Raw genomic sequence first — 25,259 nt, 5'->3', positions numbered from 1 at the left:
GCTTTTTTTAACACAGATGTCAGCGCTTTCGTGATCACTTTCTAGCATGACTTTCATTCCTCTTTTCTTTAAAAAAAAAAAAAAAAGGAACTGACAAAAAGCAAGCTAGATCCAGGATGTTAAGAGTACTATTTGAGTGAATTATTGCTTGTGAAGATTAAGATATTTTTGTTTTAACTTAATAATATTTAACACATCCTGGGGCACCTGGGTGGCTCGGTGGGTTAAGCCTCTGCCTTTGGCTCAGGTCATGATCTCAGGGTCCTGGAATGGAGCACTGCATTGGGCTCTCTGCTCAGCAAGGAGCCTTCTTCCCCCTCTCTCTCTGCTTGCTGTTCTGCCTACTTGTGATCTCTCTCTCTGTCAGATAAATAAATAAAATCTTAAGAAAAAAAAAATAGGGGGCCTGGGTGGCTCACTGGGTTAAAGCCTCTGCCTTTGGCTCAGGTCATGATCTCAGGTCCTGGGATTGAGCCCCGCATCAGGCTCTCTGCTCAGCAGGGAGCTTACTTCCCTTCCTCTCTCTCTGCTTACCTCTCTGCCTGTCAAATAAATAAATAAAATATTTTAAAAAAATAATATTTAACACATCTAGAGACTGCCTGCAAAGAACATTCAGATTTTAAATTTAAAGCTAAATGTAGGGACACTTGGATGGTTCAGTTGGTTAAGCAACTGACTCTTTGATTTTAGCTCAGGTCATGATCTCAGGATTGTAAGATTGAGCCCTGTGTCAGGCTCCACACTCAGTGCATACTTGAGATTCTCTCTCTCCCACCCACCCCCAGCTCTTGCTCTTTCTCTAAATAAATAAATAAAAACCTTTAAAAATTAAAAAATACAAAATAAAACTAAATCTAACAATGAGTAGAAATTGCTTTAAAAGTTACTTTCAAAAATAATTTTTCATTCTCTTGATTTTGTACAAATTAACATTTTTAACACTTTGACCCTAAGTTAATTAAGATTTTTGAGGAGGCATTTTGTTCTTCATCTTAGCATTTACATATTTATTTGTCTACCAAGAAATTATTCAAATAAATTAGCTTAATCTAGGCAGTGGGTATTTTTCACCTAAACACTAATACTTAAGACTTTCCTGGGGTACCTGAGTAACTCAGTGGGTTAAAGCCTCTGCCTTTGGCTCCAGTCATGATGCCAGAGTCCTGGGATCGAGCCCCACATCGGGCTCTCTGCTCCGCAGGGAGCCTGCTTCCCCCTCTCTCTTTGCCTGCCTCTCTGCCTACTTGTGATCTCTGTCAAATAAATAAATAAAATCTTTTAAAAAAATATTTAAGTCTTTCCTTACATCAGTCATCATCGTAAGAAAACAACAAAATTGTCTCCATTTTCAATAGATTTTATAAGATGCTTTGTGTAAAGTTCAGTAATTCAGTGTACTATCCCCAAAGTTGTTCCAAGAATTTAGTGGTTTTGTATATGGTTAAGCACTATTTATAGACTATTAGAACTACTTTAGTAGGATGGAAAGAGTCAGGAATATGAAATAAGTCCATTTGTATCTTATATGTATGTATCATTAGTTTTATTGAGTTTTTTTTAAAGGATTTATTTATTTATTTTAGAGAGCAGGGAGAGAGCATGAGCAAGGGGAGAGGCAGAGGGCGAGAGAGAGAATCTCAAGCATACTCCTTGCCGACCTCGGAGCCCAACGCAGGGCTCCATCTCATGACCCTGAGATCATGACCTGAGCTGAAACCCAGAGTCAGATGCTCAACTGACTGAGCTACCCAGGTGCCCCCCTATCCTTAGTTTTAAAGTGTAACCTCTCTAGTTTCTTTTTCCTGTCATATGTTAAGGGAAACATAGAGGGAACAGTTAGCCTTTTTCAGTTCTAACACTGGTAGCACTTTCGATTCTGGAGCTCCTGAATCCCTGAATCTCTACTAAGAAAACAAAAACCAGGAACTGAGAGCTCTACCATAGACCCTCTAGTTAACTGCAGGTCGCCTAAGTTTTCTTTGTGTGTCTGTCTGCCGCATGAGAGACGGACCTGTAGCAATTCAAAATGGTCAAATGTGGACTTGTCTGAAGGTTGTTTTCTGCCCTGAAACTAGTCATTTCATCAAATCCATCAATAGAACATGAAAAGAAGCTTTTAGCTTCTGTCTTTATACTAAAGTAATTTTTCGTGCTATTACAAAAAAGGAAATGGTCTCCCTGCACCCCACAGAGAGAGAGGAGGATGCTACTGTCAATTCAAACTTTTCTTTAAAGAAATGACAAGCCAAGTGCAGAGTTTGTCCATTTGTCTGAGATGACTGCAAGGTGTTAGTTTATTGCCCAGACTTTATTTTTTTATTATTTTATTTATTTATTTATTTACTTATTTATTTCATGATTTTATTTATTTATATATAGAGAGAGAGAAAGAGAGAAAGAATGCATATGAGTGGGGGAGGGGCAGAGGGAGAGAGAATTCCAAGCAGGCTCCTCACAGAGCCCAATCTCATGACTCTTAAGATTATGACCTGAGCCAGAATTAAGAGTTAGATGCTTAACTGACTGAGCTACCCAGGTGGCCCTGCCCTGGCTTTGAAAGAAGCCACTGTGATGTGAGCTGGTCCAACGGAAGCAAAAGTCCATCATCACTAGGGAAAGACTTCTGATTACACATCAAGCAAACCTTCTGAGACAGAATGGAAAGAAGGAGGGGGAGCTTCCTCTTCCCACATCCTCAATAGCCTTTCTCAGCCATGTTTAATTTTTTTATCTCTTCAGAGAACCCACACTTTAGTCCTATAACTAAGATATTTACAGGTGTTAGCTACCAGCCATTTGGAAACTTAAAAAGAGAACATTAATTGCCTGGGTTGGGAGGGAGAACATGGGAGATATTACTCTGACTGCCTTTGGAATTGAGCATTAAGCCAGGAACTTACGTGAATTTTATATTTTATTCTCATTTTTGCTACAGGATCTTAAATAGTATTCCTCCTTAATTTGTAGCAATTTAGTAGCACACTAAAATAATAGAGCTCTCTTTCATTCATTCCCCATTTAATAAGTATTTACTGAGCCACTCCACTGTATTCCAGGGAGGGTGCTAGGTACTGGGGTTACAGTGGTAAGGAAAATAAGAGACCAGCCCTGCCCTCAGGGAGATTCCACAAACTTGTGGAGACAACAGACCTAGTCAAATACATAACTCTGGGGGCACCTGGGTGGCTCAGTCAGTTAAGTGTCTGCCTTTGGCATAGGTCATGATCCCAGGGTCCTGAGATGGAGCCTTGTGTCAGGCAGGTTCTGCTCATCCCTCTCCTCCTCATTCGTGCTTTCTCTCTCTGTCTGTCTCTCAAATAAATAAAAATCTTAAAAAAAAAAAAATAACTATAGTCGCAAACCATATCAATATGCCAGAAGGGAAAGTAAAGAAAGAATGTGTTAAAGAAGGAACTGATCGGTTGGGTGTGGTGTTTCAAAAAAAACTGTGGGAAACAGGTGTTGGAAATATAAACCATTATCTTGGGGAGGGGAAAGTTAGGAAAAATGAACTAACCATTACTGAATAATAACAACTATAAATTATGTAGCACTTACCACGTGTGAGGCCCTGTCCTAAGCACTTGACATAGATTATTTCATTAATTCTTACAACAGATCTGTAGTGGAGGAACTATTATTTCTCCCATTTTATTAATGTAAGAACAAATGACTTTTAAAGATGTGAACATTTAAACAATATAGTCTTGGCAGGGCTAATACTGAAACCCAAGTGTGCTTGACTCCAAAGTCTGTCTTTTTCACTAAGCTTCTCTTGACTATCTTCTATGAAGCCTACTGTATTCCCATTTGCAGAGATCTTTTTAACTCTTCAAAATGCACTCTGTAAATCTCAAATAATATAATATAACAGTATTTGGAAGAAGCATAGAATTCCTTGCCTGTATTGACTATTGAAATTTGAAGAGCTATGTAGAGTTCTACATTTCTATTAATTTCTGTCAGATGAAAAAAGTGTAGAGAACATAGACAAGCAAAAATAATAAAATAATACCACCATCCATAGGTAAATACATCAGTATTTTGTTGTATTTCATTCTTGTCTCTTTTTGTAAAATATATCACAATATATGCTTTGTAAATAAGAATATACATTGCATTTTCCTTTGGCATGACTTAGTGAAAAAAATAATTTTCCCAAAGTATATAGTAGCAAACTATTAATTTATGTCTTCTTAAGAAATCAAATTGTTAAAAAACAAAAACAAAAATGCATATGTCAAATTTCGGGATTGATGTTTAGAAAGTATATTTAGTTTCTTCTTTAATCTCAACTTTCCTTTGATTTACAAACAGAATATGTTTTTGGCTATCATCAATGATACTTACTCTGAAGTTAAATCTGATTTGGCCCAGCAGAAAGCTGAAATGGAACTCTCAGATCTTATCAGAAAGGTATGAGAAGCCCTAATTCTCAGAACTGTTTTATTTTCTACATAAAATGAGCATTGTTTCAGCCAGATTTCCACATCAAAGTTGATCTATTGTAAGGGTTTAAAGTAAAGAGTAGATTGCCACATGTCATCAATAATTTAAATGTTCTCTGTCTTGGAGCTAGGGATGGGTATGCTGCTAGCTTGGTCTTAAATTCTGGGAATCCTTTATTGCCCTAGAATTAAATTCTCAATAGTCTCCTGCCCTAGAATTAAAATCTCAACAATCTCTTTTGACTCTTAAGAGCTGAGCTGCTGATTCTACCTTTATTGTTTTGAGGACACCTCTGGTAGGCTGACATGTGCAGATCCAAAGTTCAGAATAAACTGGAAGGGAAGAACCTAAAGACGTTTCTACTTTTTCTTTCTCACATACAGTTTTTAAAAAGAAAAAAAAAGTTTTAGAAGAGAATATTTTGTCGTTCACCCTTTAACCTTGACCTTCCAGGGAAGTTTTAAAATAATCAAAGGGAAAAGGCCACAGAGTAGGGGCCTGAGAACTTTCACTTATGCACCTTCTCAGGAAGTTGTTAAATAAATGGAAGGGCAGGACAGGAAAGTTGGGTAGCTTTGTTCTTCTCAATGTGATTTCTTTATTTGGTTTAAAGTATAAAACTTAAGCAACACCAAATAACTACATCTAAAGCACACACAAACACACAGCTTGTTCCCTAACATCATTTTGCTAAGAGACCAGTGGCTCCTGGACTGTGTGATCTTTTTCTGTTGGTTCAAATCCTAAGACTGTGTTGTCTGTGAATCATGTTGGAACAGAGAACTTCCAGTTCTTAAACAAAAACCCTTGTTTCAACAATGAATTTTGGAACAGTGGAAAAAAACAAAATTAAATTAAAAAAAAAGAAATAACACACACTAAACTAATAAATAAATAAATAAATACTATGAAAATATTTTTGGATCCAAAAAAACAAAACAACCCTTGGATGGGACCTAAAATTTGGGTTATCCTGATTTTTGCAAAAACAGTCTATTACATCTTAGCAAATCTCCGAGGTATTTACAAGCAATCCTTACTTTGCACTTTGGTTCTGAGATACACAGGTTTCAATTATTTCATGTTCAATATGGCCAGCCTCTCCACACAGTTCCCCATTTCAGTTGTCACAGTATCTCGACTGTGAATAATACTATAAAGTGCAAACTTCCAATTTTCACAGAACATTTCAGTTATCACAGTATATTAACTATACTGGCATAACATAAACTTCACGGCTAGCTCTTCAGTCTACAAATCGTTACATAAATAACAGATGTGTATCATAATCAGTGAGCAATAACATCCCTTCTTACAAAGTCTAGACTAGGTCAAGGAGTACCAGCCTTTCAGTGCAGGCACAAAACATGTACTTGTGTTGCTTCTCTCTCTCTCTCTCTGTGAGACACCCCATGTGATGTTTTACAAAAACATCTGAAAGGGAGAATGGGCCAGCAAAGAGGAAAGCAGAGCAAAGAAACCAAGACTGTTAACACTGAAAGTGAAGTTCAAAACAAATGTAAGAGAGTTCTAGAATAGGGAGCTGTGGGAATGTTGACACTGCTACCCTTCAAAATCTTGAATATCTATAGAAAAACTGATATGGAGTCAAAGAACCTAGTGAAGGCAAATTTATCAATGTGAATGAGGGTAGTGGTTGTGTTGGAAAGTTCCGACAGTGTCTCTGAGGAAGTGACGCTGGCAAACAACGTCACATACAAGGAACTCTGGAGATATTTTACAACATTGAAAGGCAAAGGATAAAATGTTGGGAGCTGATCCATATTAAGAAAGGATTATCAGAGCTCCTCAAGACAGAAAAGAGGCTTCCTACATATCCGGTGACACGGGAAGAAGGGAAGCACTATTCAAACTACTCTGGGTAAAATTGTTACAAAGAAATAAGACATTTTATTTTTTAATGTTTCTAGTGTTTTAAATTTTAAATAAATATTCATTTTACGGTTTTTTTTTTAAATTTCCCTATAAATTTATAACCAATGCCAAGGGAGTTTTTAATGCTTTGAATAAAAGGTTGTTTTTTTTTAAGTTTATTTATTTAAGTAATCTCTACGCCCAACGTGGGGCTTAGACTCATGACCTCGAGATCAAGAGTCGCATGCTCTCCTGACTGAGCCAGCCAGGTGCCCCGATAAGATGTTTCAAAGGTCATAAGTTTTCCTATTGATTATTAACATCACTTGCACAGTTTCACCTTGTGTGATCATTTTGACAGTCCTGCATGTCCGTGCAAAGCAAGATCTACACTAGCAGTTACTAGTGTAAATGGATGGGAAAGCACATGCAACAAAGAGAATAAACTAAACCCAATCATTTCTTTTCAACAGGGCTGCCATAAAGCCTTGGTCAAACTCAAACTGAAAAAAAATACTGTGGATGACATTTCTGAGAGTCTGAGGCAAGGGGGAGGCAAGTTAAACTTTGATGAACTGCGACAAGATCTCAAAGGGTGAGAATCACACGTTTTGAGGCCGTGGGAAATTCCTATATAAACATAAGTTCTTGGTGACACAGATTTATCTGGCCTGAGTACTCAAAGAAATGCTCTTTTTTTCAAAGGAGGTGTCTTTCTGGAATGTGTCCTCAAAGGAGGGCTGGCCCTGATTCAGCAGTTTCTTCTTTCTTCTGCATCATGTCTCTGTGCTTGCATTGGACCATGTACATGAGTGATTTCATCTGTAACCTCTCAATCATTTCAGGAAGGGCCATACCGATGCAGAGATCGAGGCAATATTCACAAAATATGACCAAGATGGAGATCAAGAACTGACCGAACATGAACATCAGCAGATGAGAGATGACTTGGAAAGAGAGAGGGTGGGTCTGGTTTCGAGCCAGGTTTGATTCAGACCTCCCCGTGTTTCAGACACCATGCTATGTGGCGGATTACCGAGAGTCTCTCTGTCTTTCTGCCTCTTTCTCTGTCTCTCTGTCTCAGTTTATGTAGTAGTACCCGGCATGTTCCAAAAAGGATATATAACGTAATAATATGTAAAAATATAGTAGATTGGCATAAATGCAAAAAATCAAAATGAAAAAAATGAGGTGAAACAAAAGTGAAATTAAAATTAGACTATGAAGCTAAAAATGCAAATACATATATGCTTGTTAAAGACTGAGCTACAAATTCAGCCATAATAAGCTTTCTGGTCATCAGCTTGAAAAGGGAAACTTAGGAGTTACATACTTTACAAGTGTCCATGAGAGTGAGGAAAACAAGATTGCTTGGGAGATAGAAAGTTAGTTACTCTATAAATTAACACTTAAAATAAAATAAAACTAGCAGCTGCCTTCCATCTGAGTACTTATCATGAAATGATCTTTTATAATCAGAAAGGATAATTAAAAGCTTTTAACATTAACTTTAAAAATAAGTGGCTAAACAGGGGCGCCTGGGTGGCTCAGTGGGTTAAGCCTCTCTGCCTTCGGCTCAGGTCATGGTCTCAGGGTCCTGGGATCGAGCCCCACATCGGGCTCTCTGCTCAGCAGGGAGCCTGCTTCCCTTTCTCTCTCTCTCTCTGCCTGCCTCTCTGCCTACTTGTGATCTCTGTCAAATAAAATCTTTAAAAATAAATAAATAAATAAGTGGCTAAACAGGGGCGCCTGGGTGGCTCAGTGGGTTAAAGCCTCTGCCTTCGGCTTGGGTCGTGATCTCAGGGTCCTGGGATCGAGGACCGCATCGGGCTCTCTGCTCAGCAGGGAGCCTGCTTCCCCCTCTCTCTGCCTCCCTCTCTGCCTACCTGTGATCTTTCTCTGTCAAATAAATAAAATCTTAAAAAAAAAATGGCTAAACAAACCAAAAACATCCATGGTAATTGAGGTGCAGAGAATATAGGTGAATAATATTCTATGCAAAAGTCCCTTTTCTATAAGGAGATAGTATTGAACAGCAGTTTCCAAACTGCTCCACAGAACAGTGTCAGTAGGTGGGAAACTTTACCAGGTATAGTGAAATGTGAATAGGACAATGAGTAAAATCATGTTTCACCAGGCTGTATTTAGTTAAAATTTTTATTCTAAGATTATATCCTCCCTACTTTGTAGCTATTAAATGTGTTCTCTCTTTTATGAAAAGTGGATAATATATTTCTTCATTTACTTTTGTTGTTGTTATATTTTTTAATGTTCTTTCTTGTCCAAACAAGTTAGCAGTTCCGCGCTGGTCATTAAAAATCTTTTGAAAATTGGCCAGTCCATGAAATTTAGAAGAGTGGGAATCACAGTCTGGTGCTAAATGGTACATGCCCGTTTGCCATTTGCTTGAGCCCACAGTGAAGCTCTGTGGGACTTGCTGTTCTCGCTCCTCATTCAGTGACCCCTTGTTCTTCAGGAGGACCTGGATCTGGATCACAGCTCTTTACCACGTCCCATGAGCAGCCGAAGTTTCCCACGAAGCCTGGATGACTCTGAGGAGGATGATGATGAAGACAGTGGGCATAGCTCCAGAAGGAGGGGAAGCATTTCCAGTGGGGTTTCTTATGAAGAGTTTCAAGTGTAAGTATTAAGGAATTGGCAGAATTTGGGCTGACGAGTTCAAAGGAGACCAAGCAGCTTCTCTTACCTCTCAGTTTGATCCTTTCCATACTAAAAAAGTTCCTTATAGGAAAATTAGCAAATAAAGAAAAACAAAAGAAAACATTAAAATCTCTCCTATTCCCACTAAACCAAAATGCCAGTTAACATTTTGATGTTTGTATCTCTATTTACATGTGGGGTTTTTTTTTTATGTTTTTATTGCTGTGGCCCATGGTATATCCTAAAGGATGTTCCATGTGCCCCTGAGAAGAATGTGTGTTCTGCTCTTGTTAAGTGGAGTGTTCTATAGGTGTTTTTTTAGGTCTAGTTGGTTTATAGTGTTACTCAAATCTCCTATTTCCTGTTGTTCCACCTGTTTGTTCTATCTACTTTTGGAAGTGGGTTATTAATGTCTCCAACTATATTGGGGCTCCTCTGTGGCTCAATCATTAAGTGTCTGCCTTTGGCTCAGGTCATGATCCCAGGGTCCTGGGATGGAGACCCACGTCAGGCTCCTTGCTCAGCGGGGAACCTGCTTCTCCCTCTCCCTCTGCATGCAGCTCCCCTTGCTTGTGCTCTCTCCGTCAAATGAACAAATAAAATCTTTAAAAAAAAAATCTCCAACTATCATTATTAAATTGCCTCTTCCTTCTTTTCTGTAAGCTTTAGCTCTGTGTTTTTTGGAACTCTGCTGCTAGGTGTATATATGTTTACAATTGGTACCTCTTCCTAATAGATTGACCCTCTTTTCATTATAAAATGTCCTACTTTATCTCTAGTAAGATTTTTTTTTGTTTTATTATTATATTTTTTAAAAAATTTATTTATTTATTTATTTGTCAGAGAGAGAGAGCACAAGCAGGCAGAGCAGCAGGCAGAGGCAGAGAGAGAAGCAGGCTCCCTACTGAGCAAGGAGCCTGATGTGGGACTTGATCCCAGGACCGTGGGATCATGACCTGAGCCGAAGGCAGCGGTTTAACCAACTGAGCCACCCAGGCATCCCGATTTTTTTTTGTTTTAAAGTCATTCTTGCTGATATTATTATAGCAACTCCAGCTTTCTTATTGTTGCTTTTTGCATGATATATCTTTTTCCATTCTTTCATTTCCAACCTGTTTGTATCTTTGAATCTCAAGTGTGTCACCTGTAGACAGCATTTAGTTGGATCTGGTCTTTTTATCCAGTCTGATAGTCTTTGCCTTTTGATTAGAATGTTTACTCCATTTATATTTAATGTTATCATTGATACGGCTGGACTTACATCTACCATTTTATTTTTCATTTTCTATAGGTCTTATGTCTTTTTTTGTTCCTCTTTTTCTCTTTTATTGCTTTCTTTTCATAAAGTGGATATTTTCTAATGTAACATTTTAATTCCTTTAATAGTTTTTTTTTTCATTACATTTTTCAGTTATGTTTTTAGTGGTTGCTCTAAGACTTAACCTACACAAATCAATTTATCAGAATCTACCTCAGATTTATATTAACTTAATCTGAGGAGATATAGAAATATAATTCCTATTTAACTCTGTTAACTCCTCCCCTTTTTGTGCCATTATTATACACATTCATCTATATATGTTAGAAATCCAGTATCACATTTTTAGAATTACCACTTCATATAATTTTATGTCCCTTAAAAGAGCTGAGACAAGAAGAGAAAGTATATATTTATAGAGTTCAGCATATTCTTTTTCGTACTTACCATTTCTGGTTCTCCTCATTTGTTTCTGTGGATTCAAGTTACCATCTGGTATCATTTCGTTTTCCAGTACAACTTTGATCTTACCCACCTCCTTTGTCCTGGTATTGTCAAATATTTTATTACATTTCTATGTGTTATAGGCCCAACAATACAATTGTGTACATATTGTCTTGCACAGTCCTTTTGAAATCAGTGAATGAGAAAAAAAAGGAAAAGGAGTATGCATCTATATTGTCTTCGACAGTTACACAGCAACATGTTCCCGTGCTCTTTGTGTTTTCATGTGGATTCTAATTACTATCTGGATCACTTGCTTTCAGCCTAAAGAACTTCCTTTAGTATCTCTTCTAAAGCACGCCTGCTGGGGCACCTGGGCGACTAAGTCCGTTAGGTCTCTGCCTTTGGCTCAGATCATGATCTCAGCGTTCTCAGATCAAGCCCTGTGTTGGGCTTCTGGCTCAGGAGGGAGTCTGCTTCTCCCTTCCCCTCCCTCTGCTCCTCCCCACAGCTTCTGTGCTCTCTCGCTCTCTTTAAAATCTTTAAAAATAAAAACTAAAGCAGACCCACCAGCTTGAATTCTCTCAGTTTTTCTTTATCTAGGGATAATTTTATTTCCCCTTCCTTTTCTTCTTGTCTCCACTATTTCTGATGAGACTATAACTTAATTTTACTGAGTTCCCTTGTATGTGATGGGTCACTTTTCCTTGCTGCTTTTAAGACTTTGTCTGTCTTTGTCTTTCAGTATTTTGACCATTATCTGTCTGGATGTGGATCTCTTTGAAGTTATCCTGGTTAAAGTTCATTAAGCTGCTGGGATATATAATATTTTTATCAAATTTAGGAAGTTTTCAACTATTATGTCCTCAATTTTTTTTTTAAAGATTTTATTTATTTATTTGCCAGAGAGAGAGAGTGAGCACAGGCAGGCAGAGTGGCAGCAGAGGAGAGGGAGAAGCAGGCTCCCCGTCGAGCAAGGAGTCCGATGCGGGACTCAATCCCAGCATGCTGGGATCGTGACCTGAGCCAAAGGCAGCTGCTTAACCAACAGAGCCACCTGGGCGTCCCGAGTCCTCAAATATTTTTTTGCTGCTTTCTCTCCTTTCCTTCTGGGAGTCCTATCCTATGTATGTACTGCTGTCCCACATCTTTCTTCACTCTTTTTTCTCTCTGCTTTTCAGATTACATAGTTTCTGTCCATCAGTCTTGAAGCGCTGATTCTTTCTTCTACCAGCTCATATCTGCCGTTGAAACCCTTTAGTGACTTTTTCATTTCATTTATTGTACTTTTCAACTCCAGAATTTCTCTTAGTTTCCTTGAAATAATCTGCATCTCTTTGTTGATATTCTCTATTTGATGAGACAATGACATCATACTGTCTATGTTTTTAAGCCTGATTTCCTTTAGTTCTTTGAATATATTTATAATAGCTACTTTGAGCTCTTTGTCTACTAAATCTATCTGGGCCCCCTCATAGGCAGTTTCTGTTGCCTCCTTTTTCTTACGTATATGTGTGGGTCACATTTTTTCTGTTTTTGTTTTTTTTTTTTTGCATGTCTTTTTTTTTAATTGAAAACTGGAGATATTAAATAAATATTATAGCAGTTTAGAATACTAATTTTCTTTCCTCCCCTACCCCCAGGCTTATTGTATTTGCTGTTTGCATGCTTGTTTTTTAATGAAGTCCGTTCCCCCCCACCCCACACTGTGAAGCTTCTGATGTTGCTTCTCAGAGAGCACAGTCGTGACCATGTGACCAGACACAGTCCTCTTGAAAAGACAGTGTTTTTAGCAGGGCTCCTCACATTGTCTTTCCCGATCTCTCCGTGAAGCTTTCCACCTCTGTTGATATTACTTCCACCTCTTAGCTTCCACTAACTGTTGGCTGGTTGGTCTGTTTTCAGTAATGCCTCAGGATATAAGCTGTTCCACACTCTGACCCAATTCAATCCAGGCCCCTTTGCAGGGGTAGTTACTGAAGCCAGTCTTTAGCAGTCTTCTTAGCTGTCTCTTTCCCTGGTTCTTTCTGGTAAACTAGTTGGTAAACAATTTACCTTTTTATCTCATTGGGTGACCAACCTCATCTTAATAATCTCCATTTTGAGGAACACTCTTAGGCTTAGCACTTTGTTCCACATAAAGCCATTTCTCTTGGAGGAAGCTTTGGAGCCCTGTGTTCTGTGACCTGACTCTCCTCCCAGGGAAAATCTCTGTACCACAGCCTCAGAGCTAGGGACAGGGACAGTGGTCTGCTTCCCAAAGTGATACCCCTGTTTCATGAATAAGCCACTAGGCTAGGATGGCAGCCTTCAGTCTTCTGAGCTTTCCTGTCCTGGCATGGAAACTCCACCCTACAATTGGCAGTTGGGTGGAGAAAGAGAACCTCATTCCTCTCAGCCACTCTTGCCTTAGATTAGATCCTCTGCCACATGGATTTGGAGAGGAGAAATGCAGTAGCCTGGCCCTCCCTGGGAGATCCCATAGCCCCCCACTGGGAGCTGAAGGGAGTGGGGGCCCTGTGTCCATTGCCAAACCCAACTGGAGTGACACTTCTGTCACAGTGAGCTGGGGAAGACAGAGAGGGAGCAGACTGTAGCTCACATGTCATAGACTCCCACTCTTCTTACTAAAATCCAGTGGATTTTCTTAGATAAATGCTTCTTCATTTGCTGTATACTCTTAAGAAGATTTACAGAATTTTGAAAAAGGAATTTAAATAATTTTCAACAACTATAGTTGTTTCTCTGGGGAGAGTACCTATAGAGCCCTCATGGCATCATTCCAGAAGTTGTCTCCTATTTCTATGTTTTTAAAGCATTTACATAACTTTTTATTCAAATCATTAGTGAGCCGTGTTTTCTAGCTACTTTATTTACTTGATATATTGTGAACATTATTATTTCATTAAATATATCATCACCATATAATTTCTGTTGTCTCCTTGGAATTCCATTTTATGGATGAACAATAACATATTTGAATGATTCTCTGTTAATTATGATCATTTTTTTAAAGATTTTATTTATTTATTTATTTATTTGAGAGAGCAAGAGAGAGAGCACAAGCAGGGGGGAGGGGCAGAGGGAGAGAGAGAAGCAAACTCCCCAGTGAACAAAGAGCCTGATGCGGGGCTTGATCCCCGGACCCCAAGATCATGACCTGATTCCAAGCAGACACTTAACAAACAGAAGCACCCAGGTGCCCCTAATGTAACCATTTTCAGTAAACTTCTATTAATAAGCAGAACTCTAATGAGTATGCTGATAGCCAAAAAAATCACACATATACATATTTCCTTTGGAAATTTTCCCAAAAATGGAACATCGAAGTAAAAGTTAAGCATATATTTTTAAGACTTTTTTTTTTTATTTTTAAGACTTCTAATACAATGTTGACTTTGCAGAAAAGTTGTGCCAGTTAGCATTCCCGTCAGCAATATGTGAGTTTATCGCTAAAGTCTGAGACTGCTTAGAATGTGTTTCAGATTATCATATTGTTTAAGAAATCTTAGCACTTCCATCTGAAAAGCCAACTGGGCTGAAAAGGCAACCAAGGGCACAAGGTGGCTTTGACCTGCTCCCCTGCGGTTTCGCACAGCCTGGTGAGACGAGTGGACCGCATGGAGCACTCCATCGGCAGCATCGTGTCCAAGATAGACGCCGTGATCGTGAAGCTGGAGATCATGGAGCGGGCCAAACTGAAGAGAAGGGAAGTGTTGGGAAGGCTGCTGGATGGGGTAGCAGAGGTAAGTGGTCATGTGACACAGAAACACTGATTCAGTAAAATATTAGGGTAGTCCTATCTTGTAACCTTTAATCTGAGATGTTTTTTGAGATGTCTGTGTAACTGCAGATCAGGGCAATCAGATGATAATCTGGAGCTGTTACGTAATACTGCAAGCACTGACGCTTCTGCCTTCCCTGAATGGTAGAATGAAGCAAAAAAGTTATTCCAGTAGCTCAGGGAATTGCTATGTATGCTCTAAATTGCTGGTGTCACTTACTGAGAGATAATTTGGCCACTTACTTTCCTAGGGCAACTTCTAAGCACAGAAGTATGCGTCGTCCTACCCCCAACATGGTGGTCTTTTTTCCCTTTATTAGGATGAAAGACTGGGTCGTGACAGTGAGGTCCACAGGGAGCAGATGGAACGGCTGGTGCGGGAAGAGCTGGAACGCTGGGAATCGGATGATGCGGCTTCCCAGATAAGTCATGGTTTAGGCACACCCCTGGGACCAAATGGTCCACCTCGCCCCAGAAGCTCCCGCCCTTCTTCCTCCCAGTCTGCAGAAGGATTAGAAGGTGCAGGTGCAAACGGGAGTTCCAGTATCCACGTCTAGGACGTGTGTTAGCACGTGTTCCTAATCGGTGAGAAAGGGGCTGTCTTGCGTTGGCGGAACAAGTACACTATTTATATGCCCCGCCCACATGCGATGCTGGTCTTTGTGACCAGCTGTTAATGCTTTTGCACTTTAATTTATTTTAGATAAACCTTGCCCATGGATCAAAGAAGATTTTTTTTCTTCATGTAAGAAATCTAGGTGTAAATATTGAGTCTAGAAAAAAAAGTCTTTGTAAAGTATATGGAGTGGTACGCCTACTTGCTCCCATGGGTGAGTCTTCTCAGTTGACAATGAAGTAGCCTTTAAAGCGAGGAGAGACCTGTTGGAACTCCTGTCGGAGTTTTATTTCCAATCACAGAAATCAGTATTGGCATTTTTGCCCAGTGTGTGGAGGGAAAGTAGGGGCATTCCTTCCCACTCAGGCTTAGCTCATGGACGTAATATATCACTTTCTTTTAAGAAAGGAGCCTTTTATTTTAACTACCTTCCTGGGGTAAACTTTTCTAAAAGATGAGCTGGAAAAGAACTCCAAACCAGAGAATGGGTATGTAGTCATTATGCTAGAATTTGTATGAATGGTTAAGATAAATGTTGAATAATGTGCTATTTTTTTTTTGTTACTGTATCTGATGTCTGTGGGAATAACTGTTTGTCTTATTCACAATATTTTTGCTCTGAACTGCATGAAGCCAAAAGTGATCGATTGTGGGTTAATATGTCATCTCTAACTATAACGTGGGAAAATTGGAAAGAGCCCAATCACTAAGTTTGACTTAGTCTAATAATTAGCTTTATATGAAGGTTTGTCCATATATTCTCTTCCCAGGTGGCCCAGCTTATTTGCAACTGATTTTAATGTTGTAACTAATCTGGGAAGGCCAACTTACTAAGTGTTTTAAGTATGTACAGAAGGTTTTAGCTCAGCAGATATGTTCATTTTACACAAAAATTTAAAGGAGTTTTGAAATGCATACATAAATATTATAAAACTAAAGTTTGAGTTTTATGCTCTTTTGAGAATATAAAACTCAAATGCTCTTTTTTTTTTTTTTTTGAGAGAGAGGGAGGGGCAGAGCAACAGGGAGAGAGAGAACCTTAAGCAGGCTCCAAGCTTAGCAGAGAGCCCAACACAAGGTTCAGTCTCTTGACCCTGAGATCATGACCTGAGCCAAAATCAAGAGTTGGACATTTAACCAACTGAGCCACTCAGGCACCCTTAGAACTCAAATACTCTTGATCTTGCATCTCAAAACTAGAATTTTTCATCTAAATGGAGCTCAGTCTAATCAAAAGGAGTTTCTGGTATTGAAAATTTCATTAACAAAATGTATCAGCCAAAGTTTGAGTTTGCAGCAGGTTTTTTTTCTCCCATTAAGAGAGGATCTCTCACCAAATTAATGGAGAAGAAATCTATTTCTCAATAAAAAATAAAGATCTTATTTTTCAAAAGTGTTGAATGAGGTGACTGTCCCATGAGCTAATGGGACAAGCAAGAGAGAATGCAACGTTGGTGAGTTAACTCCGACTCGGAGAACACGAGAAGAGAGGCCCACATTTTAGTGCCTTGTTTTGAATTCGCACGTTGTTCACGTAATGGGTAGAATATGTCAGTCAAATCTTCAATGAAAACATAAGCGAACAAACCTTTTAAAGCTAGCTTCCAGAGAAGTGATATACATTGGGTTTCTTTAACAGGATTTCTCCTGGCTTTCTTTCGAATATGCTACACGAAGTTCTTTATTACTAGGTACTAAAGTTTGCATTCGAGGGACACTGAGTGCACGTTTTTATGTCTATGTACCGTGTTGTCACATGTAAACAAACTTCAGTTTGAAGTGCAGCCATTATGTGGTATCCATGTGCATCGACCATGTGCCATAAGTCAGTTATGGTCACTAGAAAGTCTTCTTATGTACTTCTTATTATACTGTTCCTCATTTCACCTTTAAGATTTTACAAAATCCTTTTTACCTGTAAGGTACATATTTTTTTCTCTTTAGTCATGGAGCATTCCCTTCTCATCCCTCTCCTATCAACCTCCCCTCTGTATTTGTGTTATTAAGATGTTACATACGCAAGTCTCTCGACAGTTGAGAACTTCATTAATGTGTAATATTGAGCACTTTACTTCTCAATAAAGACTTGGTATAATAACAGATGTGATAGTGGTCTGTTTCCTAAGTAGAAGCAGCTGGGTAATTTGTATCACATGAGACTTATTAGTAAAGGCTTAGACTTTGAAAAAGGCATCTTCATTTTTTTATGTCCCAAGAACAGTATGATTGACATGTGACTACTTCTGCTGAATGTACTTCTAGGAGGTTATTCTGAGTATTGTGTAGTATTTCCTACTGTGCAGCTACCACATTTTACTTAATGCTTTTCTATAGTGAAGAATTGGCTCTAATATTTCTGTTATTTGAAAACTTTGAACATAATTCCCTTGTTGGCTTTTCGTGAGTTCCTCCATGGGTATAGAACAGGAGTTGGAGTGTTGAATGCCAGGTCTACAAATATTTAATTTTTTTAAAATTTTATTTATTTTGCAAAGAGAGAGAGAGTGCATGAGCAGCGGGGAGGGGCAGAGGGAGAAGGAGGGAGAGAATCTCAAGCAGACTCTGCACTGAGCGCAGAGCCCAGTGCAGGGCTTGATCCCAGGACCCTGAGATCATGACCTGAGGCGAAATCAAGAGTAGAACACTTAACCGACTGAGCCACCCAGGCACCCCTATAAATACTTAATTTTATTCAGAACTGTCAGATTCCCCTCCGGAATGACTGCACCAGTCTACAATTCCACAACGTGCATGAGATAACCAATTTTATGCATACCCTCACCAGTATCCCTACCGTCTAGCTTCCTACTTTTTGTTAATGGCATGGTTTTAAAGTAAGGTTTCATTTTATTTTGCATTTCTCTGATTCCTAAGGTTGTACATTCCCTCACATAATTGTTCAACATTTGGGTTTCCCTTTTGGTAAGTTGCCCATTCAAACTTTAAAATCTTACACTTTGATCTACTGGGAAACACGTTATGTTTTTGTTCATTGCTTATTTTTCTACTGGGTCATGGTCTTTTTTGTTGATTTGCCAATCAACAAATCAAGTTCCTTGTTGTATGTTTTAAGTATTAATCCCTTACCAGTTTTGGACTCTTACTAGTATCTCTCATCCAACTGATAACTTTGTCAATATTTCCTTGGTTTTTATATTAAAAAAATCCATCAATTTATTTTGCCTTTTTGTGTTAGGGGTTTTGAGACCTTTGTATGGTGAAAAGCTTTTATTTATTAACTTAGAGTTTTACCTTTCACATTTAATACCTTGTATAAGGGTAACCTTGTGTAAAGCCCACAGGTGTTTTCTCCATACAGTGAGCCAGTTTTGCCAATATTCTCTATTAAGTTACTTTACCTTGTTAGTTCATGATGTCTTTTCCGTTTCATGTATAAATATGTGTTTTTTTTTTAACTTTTAGCTTTTTACAAATTGATCTATGAATGTTCTTGCACAACTTTTATTATTAGGACTCTATAGTATGTGTTTGTATGCGATAAGATCTTTTTCCTTTTCTTTTTTTTCAAAATTGTGCTATTTTTGTGAACCTTTATTTTTCCATGCAAGTGCCCAGACAAATTTGGTGGGTTCCTATGGAGGCGGAGGGTGTACAGAGAGAAAAAGTTCCCACTGGAATTTTATTGGAATTGCATTGAATTTATTTTATTTTTTTTAAAGATTTTATTTATTTATTTGACAGAGAAATCACACGTAGGCAGAGAGGAAGGCAGAGATAGGGGGAAGTAGGCTCCCCGCTGAGCAGAGAGCCCCATGCGGGGCTCGATCCCAGGACCCTGAGATCATGACCTGAGCTGAAGGCAGAGGCTTAACCCACTGAGCCACGCAGGCACCCCGGAATTGCATTGAATTCATTGATTATTTTAGGGAGAACTGACATCTTAATACTATCAGAAACAATTCTTTCTTTATTCAGAACTTCCTTAGTGTCCTTTAAGTGTCTTTTAAAATTTCTTAAAGATCTTATGCATTTTTAAAATAGTTTTATTGGTACTATGAGAATCTATTATATTTTCTAGTTGGTTATTGCTGATATAAAGGGAAACTACAGATGTTCTGTAAATTAATCTTACATACATCACACGTGTCAAACTCCTTTACTAACTCTAATGAATTCTGTATTGGTTCTTTGGGTTTTCTGGGGAGGAGAGGAGCTCATTTGTAAGTAAGGACAGTCCTGTGTTGGAGAGTAGCAGTGAGAGTAGTCATGCTTATTTTGTTTCTGGTATTAATGGGAATGTGTTTTAGTGTCCTAAAACAAAAGCCAAGAAAGGACTTGAGTCCCGGTAGTTTATCAGGGAGGTGATACTACACAACTAGAGCAGGAGACGGAGAGTGAGCCAGAAAAGGAGGAAATGCCAGTTTATGTACAGGTGTGTTATGGAAGGTGCCTGTGGAGGCAACGGGAGCTCAGTTCCACCTCTGAGGACACTGCAGAATGCCTCCCATAGTTCTCTGTCTGAAGAGCCTAAGGCCGGAGTTTAATCCATTGGCTCTGGTCCCTGTTGGTGGAAGGGTAGACACCCCCACACTTTCTGGCTATGCTTGCACTTGGGCCAGCAGGTTCTTAGCTTTGGAGGCCTCACAGCAGCAAAAAGCGAAGAGATCTGTGGTGCAGGCTTGAGGCACCATTATCCGTTGGCAGCATTATCTGAGCTCACATGCAGCTATCACAGCCGCAGTCAAAATCGGAGGTGCAGAGACCTGCTAGAGGGCACCAAAGGCATCTCCTTCATCCACTCCTGGCACCACTCAGATCCACTCATGGCCACATTAAGTCCACCCTGGGTTTTTTTGAGGGAGGCCAGCTGTAATCTCTAGAGCGTATAACTCAAGAGGGTTAGTGGAACTTGCCGGTCCCCATTGCTGCTGCTCACAAGTCCATAACTATTTACCTCCTCTCCCAGCCTTCCTAGAGTTTCCTCATTCTCGGCCAGTACTTCACCTGTGCTGCATTGCGGGTTTGGTGCAGTGATCACACCCTCTTTGCTGAGGGTTCAAAGCCCTCATCCTTTATCAGGCTGGGGTGGTTCTGCCTGCCTGTTGAGGGAAACCACTGAGCACGGAAACACCAGGTTACCTCTGTGAATTCTCTGCCCTGTTAGATAGCAGTTAAGTCTCGCCTCTCAACACAGATGACCAGTGTGATACCCGCTTTCTTTGCCTGCTGTTCACCAGTGTGCAAATCTCCAAGTGTGTACGTGACAGCACAGTTTCAGGTGTGGTGGGACCCTCACTGTATTCCCAAGTAGAAGTGCCCCCCCTCCACCGAGGATTTGGGAGCTCCTCTACAGTAGAGCTGACAGCTGCAGACAGGAAGCATAAATTATGCAAATGGTCCCGAGGAATAATACTGAGAAAACCCAAGATCACTGGTGTGTGGACCAGTATACCGTCACTGCTGGGAACAAGAACTCCTGGTTTACTCCAGGGGCCTGCAAACTTTCCGTAATGGGCCAGAGAGTAAGTATTTTAGGCTTTATGGGTCATAATGGTCTCTGTCACAACTGCTTGGCCATCATAATGCAAAAGCAGGCATAGACAATACAAATACAAATGTGTGTGACTGTGTTCCAATAAAGCTTTATTTACAAAACCAGGCGGTGGGCCGGATTTGGCCTGCAGGCCGTGGTTTGCCAACCCTGGGTTTAATGCATGGAACATAGCCCAGAGGATGGTGTTCTCATCCCCGCCAAGGGTGTCATCCATGAACCGGCACTGAGATGATGCTAACAACCTGTACTGGTGTCCTGTGGGATGTAGCAGGAATAGCTACAGTGTACTGAGGGCATCACAGGAGCCAGGTGCTTCTAGGCCCTTTACATGCATTCCCCTATTCCACCGTCACACCTCCCCAGAGGTAACTAACAGGGTCCCTATTTTATGGATAAGACGCTGAGTAAGTTACATACAGATGACGTGAAGTCAGTCTGAATCCAAGTCACAAACCTGGTGAATGGAACATGACAAGGAGGGAAGACAGGACATCTGCCTGAGTAACTGTAGAGATAAAAAGGCCCCGTGTTGGTGTCACAGGTCCTGGAACACTTTTGTAAAGCACAACTCCCCGGTTTCTACTGGAGACCCACTGTGCCCATCCTGGCTGCTGCACATTTGCATGAGGGACCCACCACAGGTGATTTGTCAGGCTACCCTGGGACCAGTGCAGTATGTTCCAAATCTCAGCAACAAAATCGTCCATGTGGCCTTTGGCGGGTCACGGCCTCTGAAACTCGTTTCCTCATCTGCAAAATGGAAAACTTGGGAACAGCTTGAAGTCTTCCAAATGCTGTACTGCCAAGTCCTTGGTTACTGAGAAATGATGCCTCAGGGTCTGTTGGCCTGGCAAAGAAAGGAGGCCAAACCCTCGCTCCATCAGCGACAGCACTTTCTGCTGTCACTTTTCAGAGACCCACAGTGCTGTCGTGTGGGGTTGCCAGGGGAAGAACGATCCCGCCGGTTAGAAAGGGTTTGAAGATCAGATGATGTTAATGAGCTCACCTGGTTCTAAATGTGATTCCAGTATATAGGTGGATACAAAATAGATGGCTTTGAGTGAGGCTCTCACAGTGATTAGATCGAGATCAAATTACAATGAAATTAAAGAAGCTTTACCCGGTTATTACCGTCCTAAATTGGTATATCCCAAAGAATCACCTGGAATTTCCAGGCTCAGTCCTCGCTCCCAGTCTTAAATCCTCAAAGATTTCTCAACAGCTCGGGGAAAAAATAGCCTTTCCTTGCCTTCCTTCCTCACATAAGCATTCCAGATGATCACGGATTCTTACCAGGCAAGCTTGGGAAATCCTAGGTAACAGCAAAGAAATGTGGAAGCTCACAGTCTAGGAAACAAGGGTTGCTTCAACTTAGGGACGCCTGGGTGGCTCAGTCGGTTAAGCGTCTGCCTTCCTTCAGCTCAGGTCACGATCCCAGGGTCCTGGGATCAAGTCCCGCATCAGGCTCCCTGCTCAGCCAGGAGCCTGCTTCTCCCTCTCCCGCTCTCCCTGCTTATGCTTGCTCTCTCTCTCTGTCAAATAAATCAATCTTTAAAAAAAAGAGTTACTTCAACTTAGAATGTAAGTATCTTGTGTTCATAGTCCTCAGTGGGGACAAAAAGTTGGCTGTAATATGTGAGTCAACCATTTTTTTTTTAAATGTATATACCAAGAGACAGAAGGCCAGGAGGTACAGCAAGACAGGAGAACTAGGTTTGGTGAGGTTCCAGGTTTTCTTTCCTTGGGATCTTTATTCCACTGAGAATAAACAAACATGTGATGGTGAGGAGGGTACTGATGGTCTCCTGCATTGTCTTGGTGACAACGAGCTCTCACAACTATTCTGCTCAGCTTGACACACATTCCTACGGATGTAGTAGACGTTATTTGAATTAATCTGAAATCCTAATTCTGTCTTTACCAAGGAAGCTTCTGATCTCAGTTTCACACCTGAGAGAAGAATGTCACAAGTAATCATCTATTATAACATTTTACTGTTTAAATTAATGAAACAGTTCTCTGGCTTATCAATCCCCTTCTGAGGATGGCCAGTGTGAATTAATTCCTTGGAGCATAACACCACTACTTACATGCACTGGGGGGGAAAAAAGCCCAATTCCTAAACATTCAAAACAGGCCCTCCCACAGACTCTGTGAGGGCTGATCTCAACTGGTGGCCAGATATCTTAAGGGAGAGCCAAGTTCTAAGGAGCGATATATTTGTCCTATTGTGCAGAAACAGAGTCTCAATATAATACCTTGAAAAATATCTTAGCAAAATTACCAGCAAATTTCTTAGAAATCTGGTTCATCAACACTTTTAAGTATGGTTTCACATGACGCAGGAGTGACAACTGTTCACACCAAGGCTCTCTGCAAATCTGGCCTGCGGGCCCGATCTGGCTCACACTGCCCATACTGGACAGCCTCAAGCTAAGAATAGTTTTTACATTTTTCAAGAATGACTTTTACGTTTTTAAGAGGTCATTTTAAAAGAAAAAAATAGACAAAGACTACAAAATATTTATTGGATCCCTTCACAGATAAAGCCTGTCACCCCTGGTCTATAGGAGGAGAGCATGCTGCTTGGTCCTACCCCAACGAAATGTAAAAAGAAAATACTCAAAGCTAACCAGGGGAACAAGTCAAAGGCCAACTTTCAAACAGAAAGAAGGCAGCCCTCCTTGATCTTAGCAACTTTGAGTCTAAATCTGCATAAATAAGATTCCAATTATTTTGGTAACAATTCAAATGAAAGAAATTACAGTATTATACCAAAGCACATAGCTGAAGTTGAAAAAAGCAAGCTGGTGGCTGCTCTTCTTGAAGCTAGTTGGAAAACGGACAATTCAATATAAACAACCATGTAATTGAAAATGCTAAAGCTAATTCTCATTTTACAGCTGCCAGAAGGAATTCAGAGAATGTAAGGATGTATGAAAAAAAAAACATAAAATGAAAAATAAATAGCAAGAATTAATCTTTATGATTTCTATCCAAGGTAGGTAAAGCAATAGTACCACCATAAACACAGAATTGATCAAATCAGGACACTAAAAACAAGGGCATATAAAATTGTGTAACTTTGAAAATATTTATTGATTGTGTATTCACTGTATCATATTGGTGGGCCTATAAAATTGTTTTACTCAAACTTTATTTTCAAAAATAACTTTTGGAATGCACCCCATGAAGCTTGTTTGGATTATCTGTGTACACACAAGCAATGGGTTGTAAAGTGAAGTATACTTCTTGCCATGGATGCCAGCCAAAAGTGTGAACGTGGCGATGACTTCGAAGTACTCACAAGCCGATGGCTTTCTAACAATTCTATTGCTACGCCCAAAGGAAAATTCCTTAGACACAGTAGAGCAAGAGGTATCGTAATACACTGTACAGTTCTTCCATGAAATGCAAAATAAGACACAAAGTACAGAATTTCTACAAAGACCTCCAGTTGAACTCATACTCCAAGACACTGATCCTCACATATTTCTGGGACAGTCATAAAGTTCTTGCACATTATCATGACAATGAAGAATGGCTTCCAAGATGGAGAAACAGATGAGTAGGTACGGTGCCTCTTCAACAACTCACTTTAGGCCACCATGAGAGCAATGGAAGGAGTATAAGTAGTAGCTAACACTTTTCATTTATTCCTGAGGTTTCTTTTATTTTAAACCAAATTAATTCATCCTCTCCATTATAGATGAGTTCTTCTGACATCCAAGAAAATAAAAACAAAATTCAAAATATAGACATAGTCTGAAGTAAATATCTTTAAATGAATATTTCCTGCCTTATAGGACTTACATTTACTTTTACTTTAAAAAAATCTTCCTTAACTTAAAAATGGTGAAGATGGCAAATTTCATGTTATGTTTCTTGTCATAGTAATTAAAAACAATTATGTAAAAAAGTATATTGTAATAGAAACAGATAAGCATAATAGGATGCATTTAAATTCTTTTTATTTTATTTATATTTTTATAAAGATTTTATTTATTTATTTGACAGAGAGAGAAATCACAAGGAGGCAGAGAGGCAGTCAGAGAGAGAGAGGAGGAAGCAGGCTCCCCGCTGAGCAGAGAGCCCGATGCAGGACTCGATCCCAGGACCCTGGGACCATGACCTGAGCCGAAGGCAGAGGCTTTAACCCACTGAGCCACCCAGGCGCCCTAAATTCTTTTTATAAAGATACCAATATATTTGTTTTGTTTCTTCCTCAAGTGTATTTTGTACATAAAATACAGATATATATTATTCTCTGTATAATGAGGGAAGAGTGTTTACAGAGAAGTCTGAGGAAGCCAGGGTTCTATACCAAGAACAGGAAAAACTGATTAACCCTGATGGTCACGTACTAATCAGGTAAAAAGAGTGTGTTATCATATGTTACAAGATGATGCATCAATCAAATGTCATTTTTAAAAAGTTTCTTAGAAATATAATGCTATGTCCCTAGACTGTTATCGCGCCAATATGGCAGGGCTCCCACTAACACTGACTGATACTCGAAAATGAGCAGTCACAACGAGTCTGCGCCGGTGATCCTCAGGCTCACTGAATTCCTAGGAATACTGACTAGTGTTGACTTTTTATAAAAGGGGGGTTAGTTGCAATGTGATCTCCTGAAAGGGATCCTGGAATAAAG

General features: G+C 39.7%; 1 protein-coding gene across 1 annotated transcript in view; it reads left to right on the top strand.

The window, feature by feature from the left end:
* Positions 1–16,133, top strand: part of PKD2 (polycystin 2, transient receptor potential cation channel) — a 61,059-nt gene extending 44,926 nt beyond the window's left edge. The window contains exons 10-15 of the mRNA XM_032861940.1: positions 4,321–4,419; positions 6,801–6,922; positions 7,173–7,290; positions 8,804–8,967; positions 14,289–14,436; positions 14,795–16,133. Coding sequence (XP_032717831.1) covers positions 4,321–4,419; positions 6,801–6,922; positions 7,173–7,290; positions 8,804–8,967; positions 14,289–14,436; positions 14,795–15,031 — 888 coding nt within the window. The 3' untranslated portion in view covers positions 15,032–16,133. The remainder of the gene's footprint in view (positions 1–4,320; positions 4,420–6,800; positions 6,923–7,172; positions 7,291–8,803; positions 8,968–14,288; positions 14,437–14,794) is intronic.
* Positions 16,134–25,259: the final 9,126 nt, after the last annotated feature.

The sequence above is a fragment of the Lontra canadensis genome, unplaced genomic scaffold, assembly GCF_010015895.1.
Source record: "Lontra canadensis isolate GAN:19392208 unplaced genomic scaffold, GSC_riverotter_1.0 scaffold1, whole genome shotgun sequence".
Lineage (NCBI taxonomy): Eukaryota > Metazoa > Chordata > Mammalia > Carnivora > Mustelidae > Lontra > Lontra canadensis.
Note: the sequence above shows the minus strand (reverse complement) of the source record. Positions and strands in the feature narration are given on the sequence as shown.